The 16,819-nt window shown below is 33.0% G+C and overlaps 1 protein-coding gene across 1 annotated transcript; it reads left to right on the forward strand.

The window, feature by feature from the left end:
- Positions 1-2,697: 2,697 nt before the first annotated feature.
- LOC103489989 (uncharacterized) lies at positions 2,698-4,439 on the forward strand. The gene is made up of 2 exons (XM_008449352.2): positions 2,698-2,998; positions 3,984-4,439. Exons 1-2 carry the CDS (start codon positions 2,818-2,820, stop codon positions 4,190-4,192), a joined length of 390 nt encoding a protein of 129 aa, XP_008447574.1. The 5' UTR covers positions 2,698-2,817; the 3' UTR covers positions 4,193-4,439.
- Positions 4,440-16,819: the final 12,380 nt, after the last annotated feature.

The following is a 16,819-nucleotide window of genomic DNA, read 5'->3' on the forward strand; positions in this document are numbered from 1 at the left end:
CTCTGGGTTCAAATTCCTAAATTGTAGTAAAAAGATCTTTTTCACCCAAAAAAAAAAAAAAGAAAACCAAATATGTCTAAATGCCCATCTTGGACAATACCAATGGAAATAAAAGAGCAAAGGACAGGTTTTTGGAAAGGATCTGCCAATTGAAGACGAGAAGCTAGAGATAAGAAGAAGCTTGAAAAAACCAGAAGCAATCTTGTCCCCTATGAAATGGCAGTCCAATTCAATGTGCACTTGGACGGAAGTGGAGGTAGACTTGGATTTTCTTATTGTATAGGTTGGTGAATTGGAGTGGGATGTAAAGAGTTTTATGTGAATGTGTTTGACACATGGCTAGAAACGTGTTATGTAATTAGATCATGATCATCATTTACTTCCTAAGCAACTAGACGAGGAAGAACTATATATATCATGAAAGAGCTTGGTTGATCACTTAACTCAGTAACTTTGTGGAAAGAAAATATGGTTTCATGAAAAACAACATCTCGTGAAATAAAAACATGTTGATTCGCAATATTAAACAATCGATATTCTTTAGTAACTAGGAGATAACCAACAAACAGTTGTGGAATTGCTTGACGAAAGAATTTGTGTATGATGGAAAGAAGAGTTGAAGCAAAGCAAAGACAACCGAACACCAATAGATTTGAGTAATCAGGTTATGTCTCATTAAGACGAATGTATGGTATTTCAGAAGGAGCTCTATTTATCAAATTAGACAGCAGTCAAGACACAAGCACTCTAAAAAACTAGAGGAATTTGAGACTAAAAATATAGAGCATGAGCAACATTGAAAGTATATTGATGTTTTCTTTCGACAACAAAATTTTGTTTCGGCCTTGTAATATATGAAAATTGATGAATGACACCCTTTTTATGAAGAAATCTTCAAAAGAGAGTTTCAGAGTGTTGTCTGATCAAAAACTCTTTATGCACTAATGTCATATTGAATTTCTATGAGTTGAAAAGATTGAGGAACTATGGCAGAAACGTCACTTTCTTTTCAACATATAAACCTGAGTGTACCTTGTGAAAATATGTATATCTAGCATGAGATATATTGCTAAAAGAGCCCTAAATATCAACTTATGAATCAAATCAAAAGGTGACTTAGACAAATGATTATTTGATGTAAATGACAAACGTTTATATTTAGCTAAAGGACAAACCTCACAAGGTTAAACATGTTGATTGGAACAAGAATCAAAATCTAAAACATGTTTCAAATTATCTAGGCATTGAAAAGATGAATAGTATAGCCTGAAACGCCATATTGTACTGATGAAACTTTGGAAGAAGATGTTGCACAAACAATAATAGTTTCTTGAACAACACCTTATTGCGGTTTAGTCCCTCCTTGATACAAGCCTTGTCAATCATTTACAAAATGAATTTGTCCTAAATTGTGCAACAATTATTTGAAAAATTAACCAAAACTGATGCATCAAAAAACAAACAAACTTCAACCCTATTTGATAACCAAACCATTTTTTCATTTTAAAAGATTAATGTTATACTAATTCTACTCATAAGTTTTGGTTCTATTCATTCAATATTAATATTTTCAAAACACCCAAACTAAAATATGAACACAAGGATACTCAATAACAACCTTAAGAACACAAGGATACTCAATAACAATATATGAAGATTTAGGGGCTTAAACAAATCCTAAGCTCAAAACACGTTCAACGTCTCATAAGGTAGCTAATCCTAAAAATGAATGGGAACACAATATAAATATTGCTAGTTATGAAAATATTAATTTAAGAGAGAATAAATATTTTTGCAAGAGAAAAAGGCGCTAGAGAAGGAGATACACAAAATCTGTAAAATATTCTTTCATATATGAAAATAATATTTTTGTTAAAGATCTAAGGCTCCCAATGTTGTTATCAATGTGTCTCTAGCATGTTCAACATAATGCTCAAACTTTGTATTTAATAAAACTGGAATCAAAGCGTGAAGTAACAACAACAAAGTGTTGAAATTTTAAAGACTTGAAAAATTAAAGTTGCGATGATTTTAAGACTTTGAGGTTCAGAAATTGATCTCAAAATTACAACTTTTTGAAGATCGAAGATTTGGGGACTAAAATTTTCTTGAATTTGTGAAGGTTGAAGTTTTAATTGATCCCTAATTTTATAACTTCATGAATACTAAAAATTTAGGAGCTTAACCTTCCTTCACCATTTGAGAGAGAGAGAGAGAAAAAAAAAAGAGAAAATATATATATATTAGAAACAACCTACTAAATAACTACAAATCTAACACAAATATAAGTTTATTCAACATATCAAATTTCTTAATTTTGAATAAATCTTTGTCACACGGAAATTTCATTTGAAAAGATTGAGTTTGTTTTATTTTTATTTATAGCAGTGAGATGAAGCTGCAACTGATCTAATCTTTACTCTATATAATTTTTGAACCTATGTGACTTACATGCATCCTAATTAGTTTTTTAATCATTTTTTAGTATTATTCACACTGTGAATTTCTCCTCACATATACTCCACTTTAATATAAAACGTGTCGGATAATAAATGGATATACTATGAAAAAAATTCGATACTAAGGTAGGAAATTTCCTCGTTAGTCTGCAATTTAATTATTATGGGGCGAAGTCGTCTGTCTGACTTTGTCCTTTTCCGTTTACTTAGTCAAAGCATTTAGGTACGAAATTACAATGAAAAAGGTTTTCACAATTAATGACATCTGGCTTCTTCCTTTAATTTCTCCCATTTTCATAAACCCTTTCAATACATTTCTCCTCTACGTTCGCCGGACAACACATAGTCAACGACGGCGATGAAATCCTTAAATGATCGGGTTCTCAAAGTTATGACACAAGCCCTGTTTTATAGTTGTCTAATGAAACACCATTATTATTTTTTCATAAATAACCATTTTGTTAACTTTTGTTTCCCCATCGGATTCCGCGATGAGCTAGCTCTCGGTTTCGCCTTTACAGCACAGCCACACTCCAAAGGTTTTACCTAATTCATCCTTCTTTCTTGTATATACACACACACACATATATCTTTTTTTTATTTTGGCATTTTTCTAATACTAATCAGACATTTAACACCAAAATTTGATTATATTTGTGTGAATACTTTCATTCACTTTTATGTATTTTAGTTATTTGCTTATTTTTAGAAATTTATATATGTGTGTATATATTTTTTTGGGGTAAAATTATAGTTGAATTTTCGTCTTATTTGTTTCTGTCTCTATGAATAAATGGAAATAATATTGTCTGTCGGTCGATGTAAAATTTAGTAGATATACCCATTATTATTTGGTTTTTGGTGTTTCTACTTTTACATTATTTTTTTTTTATTTTAGTTATGTTGTCTACTATATATATGTTTCTATGTCAATTTCAGTATATTATACATTCAAATGTTGCAATTTAATTGCAATACATCTCTGAATTTATACACAAACCAAAGAACATAAAGGGAAAGTGTGCATAATTTAATGCCTTATTATGTAATTTACGTTAATCCCTTAAGAATGTGAAGTGATAGGAGTGAAGCAACTTGGTTGTTCTAGGGTTGAGATGGATTATTGAAAAAGGAGAGTGCTGGCCGAGAGATTACGACAAACAAAGTAATAGTCATTTTCAGCATATGTGCTTGGTCTACGTTATTTTGAGGGGTGCAAACAAAGTTTAATTTTATTTAGTCGGGAAAGAAGTGATCGTTGGTATATAAGTGTGAATAATTGTCTCTATTAGTATGAGACCTATTGAGTGGTTGCAAAAGTAGAGATATGAGAGTCTATATTCAAAGTAGACAACATCATATAATTATAAAGATAAATAAAAGTTATATGTTGTTTTTATCATTAATAACGATTTTGTTTATAAGTTGGATTTGAATAAACGACCCTAGTATAAAAATGTGAAAGGATGATCAAACAAAGCTTACTTTAATAATCATGATATTCTTTTTTACCCTATTATGCAGTGAGTTCTTCAAAATCCGAATGGGAACACACTGCTATTTCGAGGAAAATGGCTCTGACACTTCCCATTGACGAGGATCACCATGTTTCTGTTGATATTAGTGACAGTGCTTTGATAATTGAGGACGACAATTCTCAAGTTATTTCCACTAATGTTAGGAATACTTTGGCTATTGACAACGATCTGGGCGTTTCTATTGATATTATTTGATGGATGCTTTTGAAATTTGCAAGCACTTCAGCATATACAATCGACTCAAAGTAAGGAAGCCCAATAAAATTTTCAACATATTATGTCAATATATGACAAGGATCTTGGCTATTAAGTTTGTTATAATTGTACTCTCTTACCGTACCTTTACTTTGATCGATTAGTATCTCTTATGTAGTGTGTTACTGTTGTAATTAATGTGTATCTATTAATGTTTGATTTCAAATAATAAGCAAGTTTATTGATCTCTCTAACTTGTTAAATATTTACAATAACTTTGGTTTTTCATTTTTGAAAATTAAATCTTTTTTAACCCAATATTTTTATCATGGTTTTCATCTAGATAAAAGGAGTTGAATTCTAGAATTCAAAAAATAAAAGCCAAATTTACTAAAACTTATTTTTCTTTCATAGTTTTTCAAAACTATTATTTTAAGATCAGCATGATTTTCCTAGTAACTTTTATCCGTTGAGCGACGACCCTTCCACTCGATACTATCGAATCATTAAGGCCGACTTTCGTCCCTACTCTACGGGTTGATCTTACAGTCAAACTCCCTTCTGCCTTTGCACTTGAGGGCCAATCTTTGTCTAGTTTTGTTTTGAAAACATTATCAGATAATAAAAACAAGAAATTTAGAGACAAAATTAATGTCCCTGGGCTTTAATTTTTTTTGAAAAAGATGTACAAAAAGTTTAAAATCTATAGGTGCATCCTAATCAATGTAGTAACGTAATAATCCAAAAAAAAGTATTTACAATGGAAGAGTTAGAGATCAGCTCAATGTCAGGTACAATCAAGATACACACATATAGAAAGGTTAGGTAGAAAGTCTTTCGTTCGAGCAAATTAATGGTAGTCGATAGATGCATCACAGTTACATAAGAAAGAGATTTTAGTATACCAGAAAATTGATTGAGAAGAGAAGAGTAGTAAATGACAAGATCAAGAACCGAACAGATAAGCCATAGAAAGTTTCCCACTTGCATAATAAGTAAATGTGATTGATAGTCTTTTTGACAATCAATCATATTTACGTAATATGCAAGAGTGGGGAACTTTCTATGGCTTACCTGTTCGGTTCTCGATCTTGTCATTTTCTGCTCCTATCTTCCTAATCAATTTTCCAAACCAACTGAGCAAGGATTGTTTCTGTTTGAAGGGTTTCCGTTGACGCACCTTGTAATAATGTGTTCAACTTCCCTCTTTACACATTTTGCCCATGTCCCTATGATCATACTAGCTACAGTCCATGTTGAGCTATTGACGGCTACTATTTGACTTTCTAATTTTGATTTCTTGATGTTGAGCTCCTCCATTACATATTCGAGTTCTAAATTCTTGCACCTAAGCTCCTCTATAGTCTTCCTCATGACTATTCATTTTCTTTCTTCCCTGCTTCAATATAGCAGGTTGTAATTCTAAAATATACAACAAATTTAATATCAAATATACATATAATATACAATCTATACATACAATTTATGTAATTCAATGTCAAAATACGTTAATAAAATGCTAACTCTATGACAATATATAGATGTAAAGATCGTGAAAAATTCAATAAAAAACATACAAATACAATATATATAACCCCCTCCCCCAAATTCAATATAATTATCCTCCCTCAAATTCAATATAACTCCAAAATTCAAATTGGGATTCAACTTCAATCTTACATATTTCTAACAACAATAAATTCAAATTCAATACTAAAACCTACAACTCAATCAAAATCTAAATACTAAAATTAATTTGAAATCTAAAACCTAAAACTAATTTGACACCTAAATATTAAAACTAATTATGCAATGAATTATTGGGATATTAAAGAGAAAAGGCTAATTGAAGGAGTAGTTAATGCTTTTTTCCTTAGTAGTCTCCTCTTACATTCACTAACAATCTCCTCTAAACATTCCTAACTTATTACATGTTCAATATCATGGGTTCACATTAACCTTGTCCTATCCTCGAGGTTGTATCATGCAAATTGGGGGTAAAAATCATCTATGTTCATTCATATGGTTTCATGCTCCAAGAGGCCCTTGCAACTTACCAATAGTTCATCGGCGTCGGATTGAGGTATTCGAATATGTTGGTTGGTTTTTGCTATCCATTCAAAATGTTTAGTTAGCATTTGGTTTTTTTTTAGGGGATGATTGTGAAACAAATGACACCATCGACATCCAAATAGAAGCAAAATCAATTAGACCAAGAATATAGCCTCCTAGGGAAAAGTGTTAAAGAGTGTTAGAGTGAAGATCCAAATCACTTAAAAGGTAGAGCCTAGCAAAATAACTACTTGGATTTTCCTTATGAAAATTTATTGATATAAACTAGATCAACTAAAAGGAGTCCATTTTGGCTTGAGCATCATAACTAATGTGGCAAGCACCACAATTGTTTGCAAATCTTTTATGCTATAAGAGTTTTTGCATGAACATACTTGTCCAATAAAGGCAAAATAAGTACATAACACCATCGTAAGTATTAGAGAGAGATTTTTGACAAAACGAAGTTGTTCATATTTGCATATGCATGCAAGTTAGAATGAAAACAATTCTCTAAAAACTTCTCCCATGGAAAAAAAAAAGGTATATTTCCAATATAATACTTCTCTTGAGCTTGTTCAATTCTTACTTCTCATCTTTTTTAGACTTGTTTGACAATTAGTCATGTTTTTGTATTTTCAAACTTAAAAGAACATTTCTAGAATTTCTCCATGCTTTTCTTAAAAACTATTTATTCATTCATTCCTTAACAAAATCACCATAGTGCATTATTGACTATTTCTTAATTTTTATACAATTGAATGATATTTGAATTTTAAATTTTCATTTATGTAATATTTACTCATTTCAAACTTTTTAATATATATGTTTATTTATTATTTTATAATATGTATTTCTATATTCAATATTTAATATTTTAAATTTTAGAATGTATATATTTATATTATTTGGAATTGAAAATTTAACTTTTGCTTTTAAAGTAAGCTATTTTGGTGGTTAATGGCGTTAAATGTTTGTATTTATAGAAAGTCAAGCACATCATGCATTCCTAGAGCGCAATTCAAGGTTAAATTTTGAGTTGTTTGAATCTTAAATTGAGCATTTGAGGCTTTATGTAGGTCAAAATGACAAAATTTGCTTTTAAAGACAATGTCGCGCGACACCACGTGATGCCTAAATACATAATGCAACCGAGCCTAGCTCCGCAATACTACCCCGACATGCAACGACCCTACATGATTTATGAGTCGCACGCTACAGCATGTGTTGCACCCTCTAGCATCACTCTCAATGTATTCTATATATGTGTGTTCTTTTTTATTTAGATGTTTTGTTACTATGCTAACATTTTCTTTTAGGTTCTAATTAACTTCGGTTTTGACTTTTTTTCTTTTTTGGGCATTTGATTTAAGGAATTTATGAGATTGTGGGGTTTCTTCGATTTTCTTGCTTTCTATTCTTAGCTTAAATCCATGTGCAATATATATGTTCCATTAATATGATAAATTACTCTTCCAGAAACATATAGATTAATCTCTACTCTTATCAAGATCACAAGTAACGAAAGTTATCAAAACCTAATGTAATAGTAATAATTAATTGTGAGAGAGTTTACATTTAATTTATCCACGTCCACGTCTATAATTAATTAAACTTTTCTTAAAAAGGAGAAGTCAATTAAGAATATTACCATTTTATATCCAATATATCGTAAATAATCAGATTCTACTTTGAGAATTATTTTCTTTTCACTTTAAGCTTTTGATACACACTTACATATTAGTCTCATGGGAGTTACATATTTCAATTACCCTAAACAAGTTTTATAGGAAAATGTTGTGAATTTGGAATGTAAGAGATGGTAAATAATTTGGAGATAAGTTTATACTACTATTGGTTAACCACACTCACTAGTACATTCTTCTTTCTTTATAAATCAACGGTGGATGTGAATGTAAATAAATGGAAGCACCATAGTTTTTTGATTTCATATTGGCTTCTCGACTCTCTGTTAGAGGACATTTTATACCTGATTACTTTTTAGTACAAAATAATTGTATGTATCCATCAAATCTATTACCTTTAAAATTGAATAAAAATTCACGTCGATTATCATTGAAATAAGCTCATTTTATCCTTAATCGAATGATTAATTGCAGCTTAACTAAAGGGATTTGATCTATATCTGACAAGAAAATTACGTGAGCAAATCCTCGATCTATATAGTTTGTAGAATATAATATTACGTACGTTAGCAAGTTAGCAGGACATTTTTTTTAACAGAACATTTCCAAATATAACATAATGATCCAAAATATAATTAAGTAATTCTAATACATGTATAAATAATGAAAATTAATTTTAAATATTTAAAATCATTTTTTAAAATTTGGAACCAAATAAAAATTTTATTGATTAAAAATCAATTGTACCTAATTTTTTTCTATTCTGAAATTACTAATCCAACTATTGTTTCAAACGCATTCTAAAAAGTTTTTGAAAAGCTTTTCTTAAACTCTTTTCCCTCAATCTTTTTCCAAAATATTTTCTCAAACATTTTTTGTTATTCCGTTTTTTCCAAAATGTTCTCTAAACCATTTTTTTTTTGAAAAAACTTCTCTAAACCATTTTTTTGAAAAAACTTCTCTTTGCCTCATTCTTTTGCTCAGGTATATTTCCTTCGATTGCAATATTGATAAATGTGGAAATATCAGCATCTTATTTCAAGTAAAGCTGAACTTAGCATTTCTTTCATGGGGAATCCGTTGGTCGATAAATACAGCACAGACACTTTAGTTTGACTAGTGTGTCCGCGTCCAACATGTGTCCGATACATATCAAACACTTGTTAAGGCAACAAATAGAATGCTTGTTGAGTAGACTAAAAAGATATATTTAAGACGATGATAATAAATTTGAAGTATGAACTACATCAAACTAATTTTTGAAGCATATAAATGCATCAACCCACCTACCTTGAATTTTCTTCGGGTAAAGAAATTTATATTTTATTGAACATGTCCTTATTGTGTCGTGTCCTATATTTTGAAAATAAAGATGATTTGTCACGCTATGTGTAGGGTACCGTATCTGTATTTATGCTTCTTAGGACAAATCTCAACATAACATCGATCTTTGAACTAAAATTTAATCCAAACATGATGGTTTCATGTAACATCTGTTTCCTATGATGTCTGGTTGCAATCAAGATCCCATACACCTTGCTTCAGGTATCACTTTATGCACTTATAGTGTATGCAATGATGGGATATCAATGGACAGCAACCAAGTTCTTCCTCAATTTCTTCTTCATGTACACCACGATTCTTTTACTTTCTATACTGTGGTATGGTGGTGATATCAGTGAGTCCTAACCAAGCAACTGCCACCATACTCTCTGGCCTCTTTTACTCCTTCTGGAATCTTTTCATTGGTTTCTGTCTTCCCCCGAACGGTAAATTGCTTGTACCATTATTTCATTTCGTAATTCCCAGTTGCTAAGTTTCAAATGATGATGATACCTTGGTGTTTTGAATGCAGAGAATTTCTATATGGTTGAGATGGTATATTCTTGGATTTGCCCAGTTTCATGGAGTTTGTATGGATTGGTGACTTCCCAATTTGCTGATATAAAAACTAAAGTTGACGCGGGAGACATTTGGGTGAGTTTATTAACCAATATTATGGGTTTAGATGTAACAACCCAACTCTTTATACTAAGCTGAGGTCGTTACTAAAACAAACAATGACAAGGGACACTTTTTGAAACGAGGGAAGAACAAATTTTCATTAAAAACGGAATATTAAAACACTGAAACATAAACGCGGAAGCAAAACTGAGTCCCCATATGGCATGTCACGGATCCTTCTCTGTCGCTCACCAGCTTTCCTCTACCTTTACCTTCGCCTGAAATGTTAAACATAGAAAGAGTGAGTATAAACATATACTCAGTAAGGGACCTACTACTAGTCCCGCTAGGTGTCTGTTAACTTCCCATTAGAGTCCTGAAAATGGTACCCAATCTCTGACACGTTCCCGAACACGTGCAACATGCGCTCCCGTAGGAACGAAAATCTGATCTTCGGTGTCCCGAGGGAGCACCTAGGACATGCTGGTCTGTAATGAACCCGGGGGTAACACTAAGACAATCGGGATGCGAGGACCCCGTCGAATCACTCGAATCATATCTATATCCATGCTAGACTGGCGTCCCGTCGGACCACACAGTCCTAAATAGGTGGTGATCCCGAAGGACACCCATGCAGGTACGACTCTAATAGACAAAGTTAACAGAACACCCTATCCATAGCATGTACCATAACATCATAACATGACATGAGTATTAATCTTAACGTCCTTAATCATGTGATTAATATATCATGCATTAACAATCATCAACATCAATCTACCAGTCATTAACATAACATCAGTCACCATCATCAATCATCAACATAATAATATCAGTCATCATCATCAACATTAATACAATGACAGTCATTATCAGTAGCATCAAGTTATGCATTTTAGCTACCATCAATGCATAATCATAATTACATGCGGTCTCTTAAATTCAGTTCGAAGGTCTAGTAGGAGAATCTCTTACCTGGAGATTTTAGCCAAACAAAGGTACTCCCTAGTTGACAGTAAAATTCTCAAATTAACTTGATATCATAATCATAAAAGGAACACTTAGTATCTTAATTAATGAAATTAGCAATTGGCTAACATCCAAAAATCCTCCCAAATTAATTAACTTTTTAAAAATTGGGGTTGAAACCAATTCAACCTTGATTGGGAAAAATCCAAGATTTAGATCTTAAAAAGTTTAGCCAATTGAACCTTTTACAGAAAACCCAAATAGATCCAAAATTAAATTAATATTTATATTAATTTAATTTTATTGGCTTACCAAGGTTACTCAGATGGAGGTTGGAAAATCCTCTTATCCTTGATGAAAAATTCATCACTTTAAATCCTCAAGCTTCCAAAGAGACCAATCTTAACTTCAATGAGGCGACGACAGTAGAGGGTTATCTTAGAGAAGAAGATAAAGAACCTTTTTCTTTTTGCTTTATTTACATCTTAAGCATTCCAATGCTATTTATAGACCCAAATAATAACAATAATAATTATTATTATTATTTCCTTTTCCTTTTCCTTTTCCTTTTAGGATATATATATATATAATACCAAAAATATACATATATCTTTATTCCCATTATCTTTCCTAAATAAATGCCTTAATCTTAGGCATTTATAACCATTAATAATAATAATAATACTTCTTTATTATTATTATTTTTCTCTCACCAAAATCTACAATAAATATATATTTATTTAAACCATTATACTCTCTTATAAATAAATATATATCTTTTTCGTCCAATCAAATCAACCATCTCTCTCCTTATGGATTATCTTCTTTTCCAAACAAATATAATTATATTCCAACATATAATTAACTTCACTTTTCCAAATTATTAATTAAATATATATATATATATATATATATATATATATATATCCATATATATATACTCAATTAAATCCAATTCCACCAAAACCAACTTTTCCCTCCAAAATCTCAAACTAACTTAAGTCCTCAATTCTTTTAATCAATCAAATCTTTTTCAATAAATCACTTATAACTTCCAACATGAATTATCTTAACCCAACCATAACAACTTTACTCCAGAATCAATATTTATCTTTCTGCAGAATAATTAATTATCATCCACAATAATTAATTATTATTTACCTTTCTTCCAAAATAATTATCCTTTTACAAATAATTATATTTTCCCAAAATATAATTATTTTACTTTTTCTCCCTTACCAAATATATATATTTTCTCTAAAATACAATTACCTTTTCCTTAAATAATTATATTTTAACAAATATAATTATCTTTTCCTTTAACATAATAATTATATATATATAACTTTCAACATGAATTATCTTAACCCAACCATAGCAACTCCACTCCATAATCAAGATTTATCTTTCTACAGAATAATTAATTATTTCCCACAATAATTAATTATTATTTATCTTTCTCCAAAATAATTAATTATCTTCCACAATAATTAATTATTATTTATCTTCTCCAAAGTAATTAATTATCCTTTTTACAAATAATTATATTTTCCCAAAATATAATTATTTTACTTTTTCTCCTTTAATAAATATCCTTTCTCCAAAATACAACTATCTTTTCCTTAAATAATTATATTTCAATAAATATAATTATCTTTTCCTTTAACATAATATTTATATATATATTTCCACGTATACATATAATTATCAAATCTCCAACAAACTTTTCACCCTACGGTTTAATTAAATAACGTCCATAATTATTTAATTAAATTCAACTTCAACAATACTAAAAATCCACAACTACTTAATCCTCTTAACCTACCATTTAATCTAAAAACTCGACAAACTTCACATGCCAAAACCTTTAATTAATTAAATATTCATTTAATTAATTAAATATTCATTCAAGAAATATTTAATTAATTTCAATTCTCACATAACTCAAATAATTCTCATTAATTGGATTCAAAATAACGCCCAATAAATTAAATCTAGATAAACAAAATTAAGATAACTGACTCCAAAATTATCTAAATTTTTGGGGCGTTACATTAGATATCAGTACTTGTGGATGGTTACAGTTGCTCTTTTAGGCTTCACATTGCTCTTCATTTTGGTGTTTGTTTACTCAGCCAAGTTCTTGAACTTTCAAAGAAGATGATAAACACATACATTTGAGCTTCTCATTACATTATATGAGTGACAAGATTGGTTATTTTTTTCTATTTGAATCTTCAAACTACTTCAATCTTGTCTAGTCACCTTATTAGGATTAGTCAGGTTTATTAGGATTTGACATATAGTGTATGTTCTTTTTTGTTTAGTAGTTTAATGTGAGAGGAGATTGAATAAAAGTCAGAATAACTATCTATAATATTTTCGTTAGTCATTTTTATTAATTTTTGTTCATATCTTAAAAATTTAGTCTCTTTTATACTTTTATCTTTTTCATCCCTACTGCATTTAGGACATAATCGAAAAATACACTGAATAATGTTCTTTCAATGGGAAAAGCATGCTTCGCTCTGGCAGGTGCTCTGGGTTCCTTGACATGGGAAAAGCCTTCGCATTCAGAATTTGAGCAATTAGCAAGGTTTTTAATCTCCCATGACTCTTAAACTTATGTTATTTAGTTCACCATATTATCATGAAGGATTTTCGTTTGGATGAACCAAATTTTGTTGCTAAAATGTGATTTGACCAAGAATTTAAAAACAAGAATGCATACCCTTTTATTTGTCACTCGCTCACACTTATCTATTACCTTAACTCTACCTTAACAGAAGACATGTATCTTCTATTCTAGTTTCACTTTAGTTGTGTCTTATATGATATTTTTTAGTTTTTTGCTTGCATTTAAATCGGTACATGGTTGTTGAAATGGGTTCACGAATGATTTGTTGGTTTTTTTTTCAGAAGAAGTCTGTTTATGTTTGTCTCTGTGCGACTTTGATATTATTAAGGAAGGAGATAAAGGAGGAAGAAGGGAGGGAGAAAAGGTAGAAAGTAATTGTTGTGGATGAGTACGAAGATGCAGCAAAGAGCCACCCCTCAGTGGCTGTAAGGTTTAATGAGGAAATTGGAAGTAAAAAAGGCCTAAGTTTCTATTGCTCTTGTAACGCCCAACAAATTCGATATTTCTTTTTGTTTTGGCCATTGTCATCAATATTAAGTGTGGTTATGGGAATTTTTCTTAAATTTATTGGAAGAACCTTACCATTTTGATTTTCTCGAGTAATTAAGGTTGGGAATCCATATTTGTTCAGGATAATAAGTATTACTTTTATTTTATTATTTTATTTTTTTATTGGAAATAATTAGGGAAACCTTATTAAACTAAAGTTGGTTATTTTTGGTGAGATTTGGGGAGAGAGAGGAGGGGTTGTTTTGGGCTTTTAAAAGGAAAAGAAAAGAGTCATTTTTTTTATAAAAAGGCCTTGGGACTCGTGCGTAAAGAGGAAGAGAAAGAAAAAAATCAAAGAAAGAAAGAGGGGAAAAGAAAAAGAAAAAGGAAATTTTTTTTATTGAAACCCTAGCCGCCGCCGCCGCGAACCCGAGCCGCCAAGCATTCCCCCTCTCTGTTCAGCAGCGCAGCCGAGCCTGCAGTCGAAACCGAGCCGTCGCCGAGCTTCCAGCCGCGTCGGAAGAATTGTCCAAGCCGGTCCGCGCAGCCGAGCGCCGTGTCTGCAGCCGAAACTCGCCGCGCCTCGTCGATCTGAGGAGGAGCAGCCAGCCGCGTCGCTCCGATCCAGCGCTGAGGAGCCGCAGCCGATCCGCCAGCCAGCCGTGTCCGCAACGCCGTCGCTCACACGCCCAGCCACGCCGCGCCGCTTCGATTCGACGCAGCGCAGCCGGAACGTTCGTCAGCCAGCCGTCGCGCCGACTGAAACCCAGCAGCTAAGCCTCGCGCGCCTCCAGCCGTCGAACCCGAACCCGGAACCGCTCCACGCCCGCTCGCCCGAACCCGAAACCGAACCCGCGTCCGTGCCCACACGTGCCCAGCTCTCCCCGCGTGCAAGCCGCGCCGCGCCGCCTGCACTGCAAGCCGAGCCGCGCCTCCTTGCTGTCGCGAGCCGAGCCGCACGCGCGCGCCTCCTTGCTGTCGCGAGCCGAGCCGCACGCGCAAGATCCTTGCGCCAAGCCGAGCCGAGCCGATCTCTGTTCTCCTTCCAGCCGAGCCGCCAAGCCTAATTTGGCCCCTTCCACCTAATTTTGGTAATTAAATCAACTATTTTGGCATTATCCAGTAAGATTCAATATTTTTGGGCACTAAATGATTTAATTTGGAATTAAATTAGATTATTTCTCCTTAAGGGACGTCCTGGACCAAGTAACTGCTGCAGCGGGGGATTTCTTCAGTAGGGGCGTGAGCACTGCAACCTCTCTCTAGGGTAAGTCATTTCAAATGAGTCTTGAACCGTTAGTCGTTGGTGACCTAATTACGAATCTTGGCATATTACACAGTTAGGACCTCGTCGCTTGGAAAGCGTACTGCCTCGCGGTTAGGACTCGTCAAGTAAATCTCCAGGTAAGAGATTCTACTACTAGCTCCATGCTTAGAAATATGAGACGATGTATACTCCAATTTTTGCATGTTGAGGATTAGACGGTACGATGCCTGAAATTAATGTTAGTATGATGTAAATGACGGTATGGTTATACTATAGCCTGTTATGTGCGGCGAGAGCTGTTATAGCTATACGACGAATGTCGAGACGGAGAGGGCAGAGATGATTTATGTGATATGTTATATGCTGATGCCATGTGTATGTATACTGCAATTAGGGTACCTGTTAGCTTAATCTGTTAGAGTCGTACCTGCATGGGTGTCCTTCGGGATCACCACCTATTGAGGACTGTGTGGTCCGACGGGACGCCAGTCTAGCATGAATATAGATATGACTCGAGTGACTCGACGGGGTCCTCGCATCCCGACTGTCCTAGGTGTCCCCCCGGGGCTCCGAAGACCAGAGATACGTTCCTACGGGAGCGCATGTTGCACGTGTTCGGGAACGTGCCAGAGATTGGGTACCAGTTACAGGACTCTGACAGGAAGTTAACAGGCACCTAGTGGGACTAGTAGTGGGTCCCTTACTGAGTATTTTATACTCACTCTCTTCATTTTATGTTTTCAGGTAGAGGACGAGGCAAGGGCAAGGGCAAGCTGGCGAGCGACCCGAAGTGACCGTGGAGGGCCATAGGGACTACTGCTTCCGCTTATCCTTATTTTAGACTTTCGTATTTGAGTTTGAGTACTTTTCATTACTGAGCATCTTTTTATGTAGACAGGGCCCGAGTAGGACTTTAGAATGCATTACACTTTTTTTGCATAACTACCTTGTTTAAATTTTCATAAATAAAAATTTCTAAAACCCTATGCGTCTTTAATAAATTTCATGACTTAAACCACTTGTTCTATATTTAGTAATGACTTCGATTCAGTATAAGGAGTTGGGTCGTTACAGCTCTGGGTTCTGTTGGTGGCATTCATCAATATGTTAATCTACAAGGGAATGGATGGTGATACACAAATTAATCGGGTATTTGTGTTTCGATTTTTGTTTTTGATTCATCATAGTTAGTTAGGCTTGAGTAAGGGTGATAATTCATTTTTCTTGTTTCAACTAGAAATTATCTTGATATCTTTGTTTTTAGTTTTTTATGGGTGTTTGGTTTATTTGAATGCAGGAACTTTCAATGAGTACATAATCTAAACAGGTTTCGAGCGACCTTTGCTTATTGGCATGGCATTTGCGTAAAGAGTGGTGCACTTTTAAGCTAGAAAATTTTAAGAAGCAGCATGGGTGGAACTCCTGATTGCCTAAAATAAAGAATTAGAAAATGGAACCAATTATTGAATAAACGTCAATAATTTTTCTCCATCTATTTGAGCAATCTTTAGCTGATATGTGTATGTTCTTCACATTGCTGCAGCACCATGTTCTAATATAGACGTGAAATGCTTCTTTGAAGACGAAAAAGTAAATAAAGCTTCCAAAGATGATAGATTCTG

The sequence above is a fragment of the Cucumis melo genome, chromosome 4 (genome assembly GCF_025177605.1).
Source record: "Cucumis melo cultivar AY chromosome 4, USDA_Cmelo_AY_1.0, whole genome shotgun sequence".
NCBI lineage: Eukaryota > Viridiplantae > Streptophyta > Magnoliopsida > Cucurbitales > Cucurbitaceae > Cucumis > Cucumis melo.

What these genes read in the sequence shown, in the direction of transcription:
- LOC103489989 (XM_008449352.2), top strand. Translation starts at nt 2,818, where the DNA reads ATGAAATCCTTAAATGATCGGGTTCTCAAAGTTATGACACAAGCCCTG. An exon ending in AGCACAGCCACACTCCAAAG is followed by an intron (nt 2,999 to 3,983) that starts GTTTTACCTAAT and finishes CCTATTATGCAG; the next exon opens with TGAGTTCTTCAAAATCCGAA.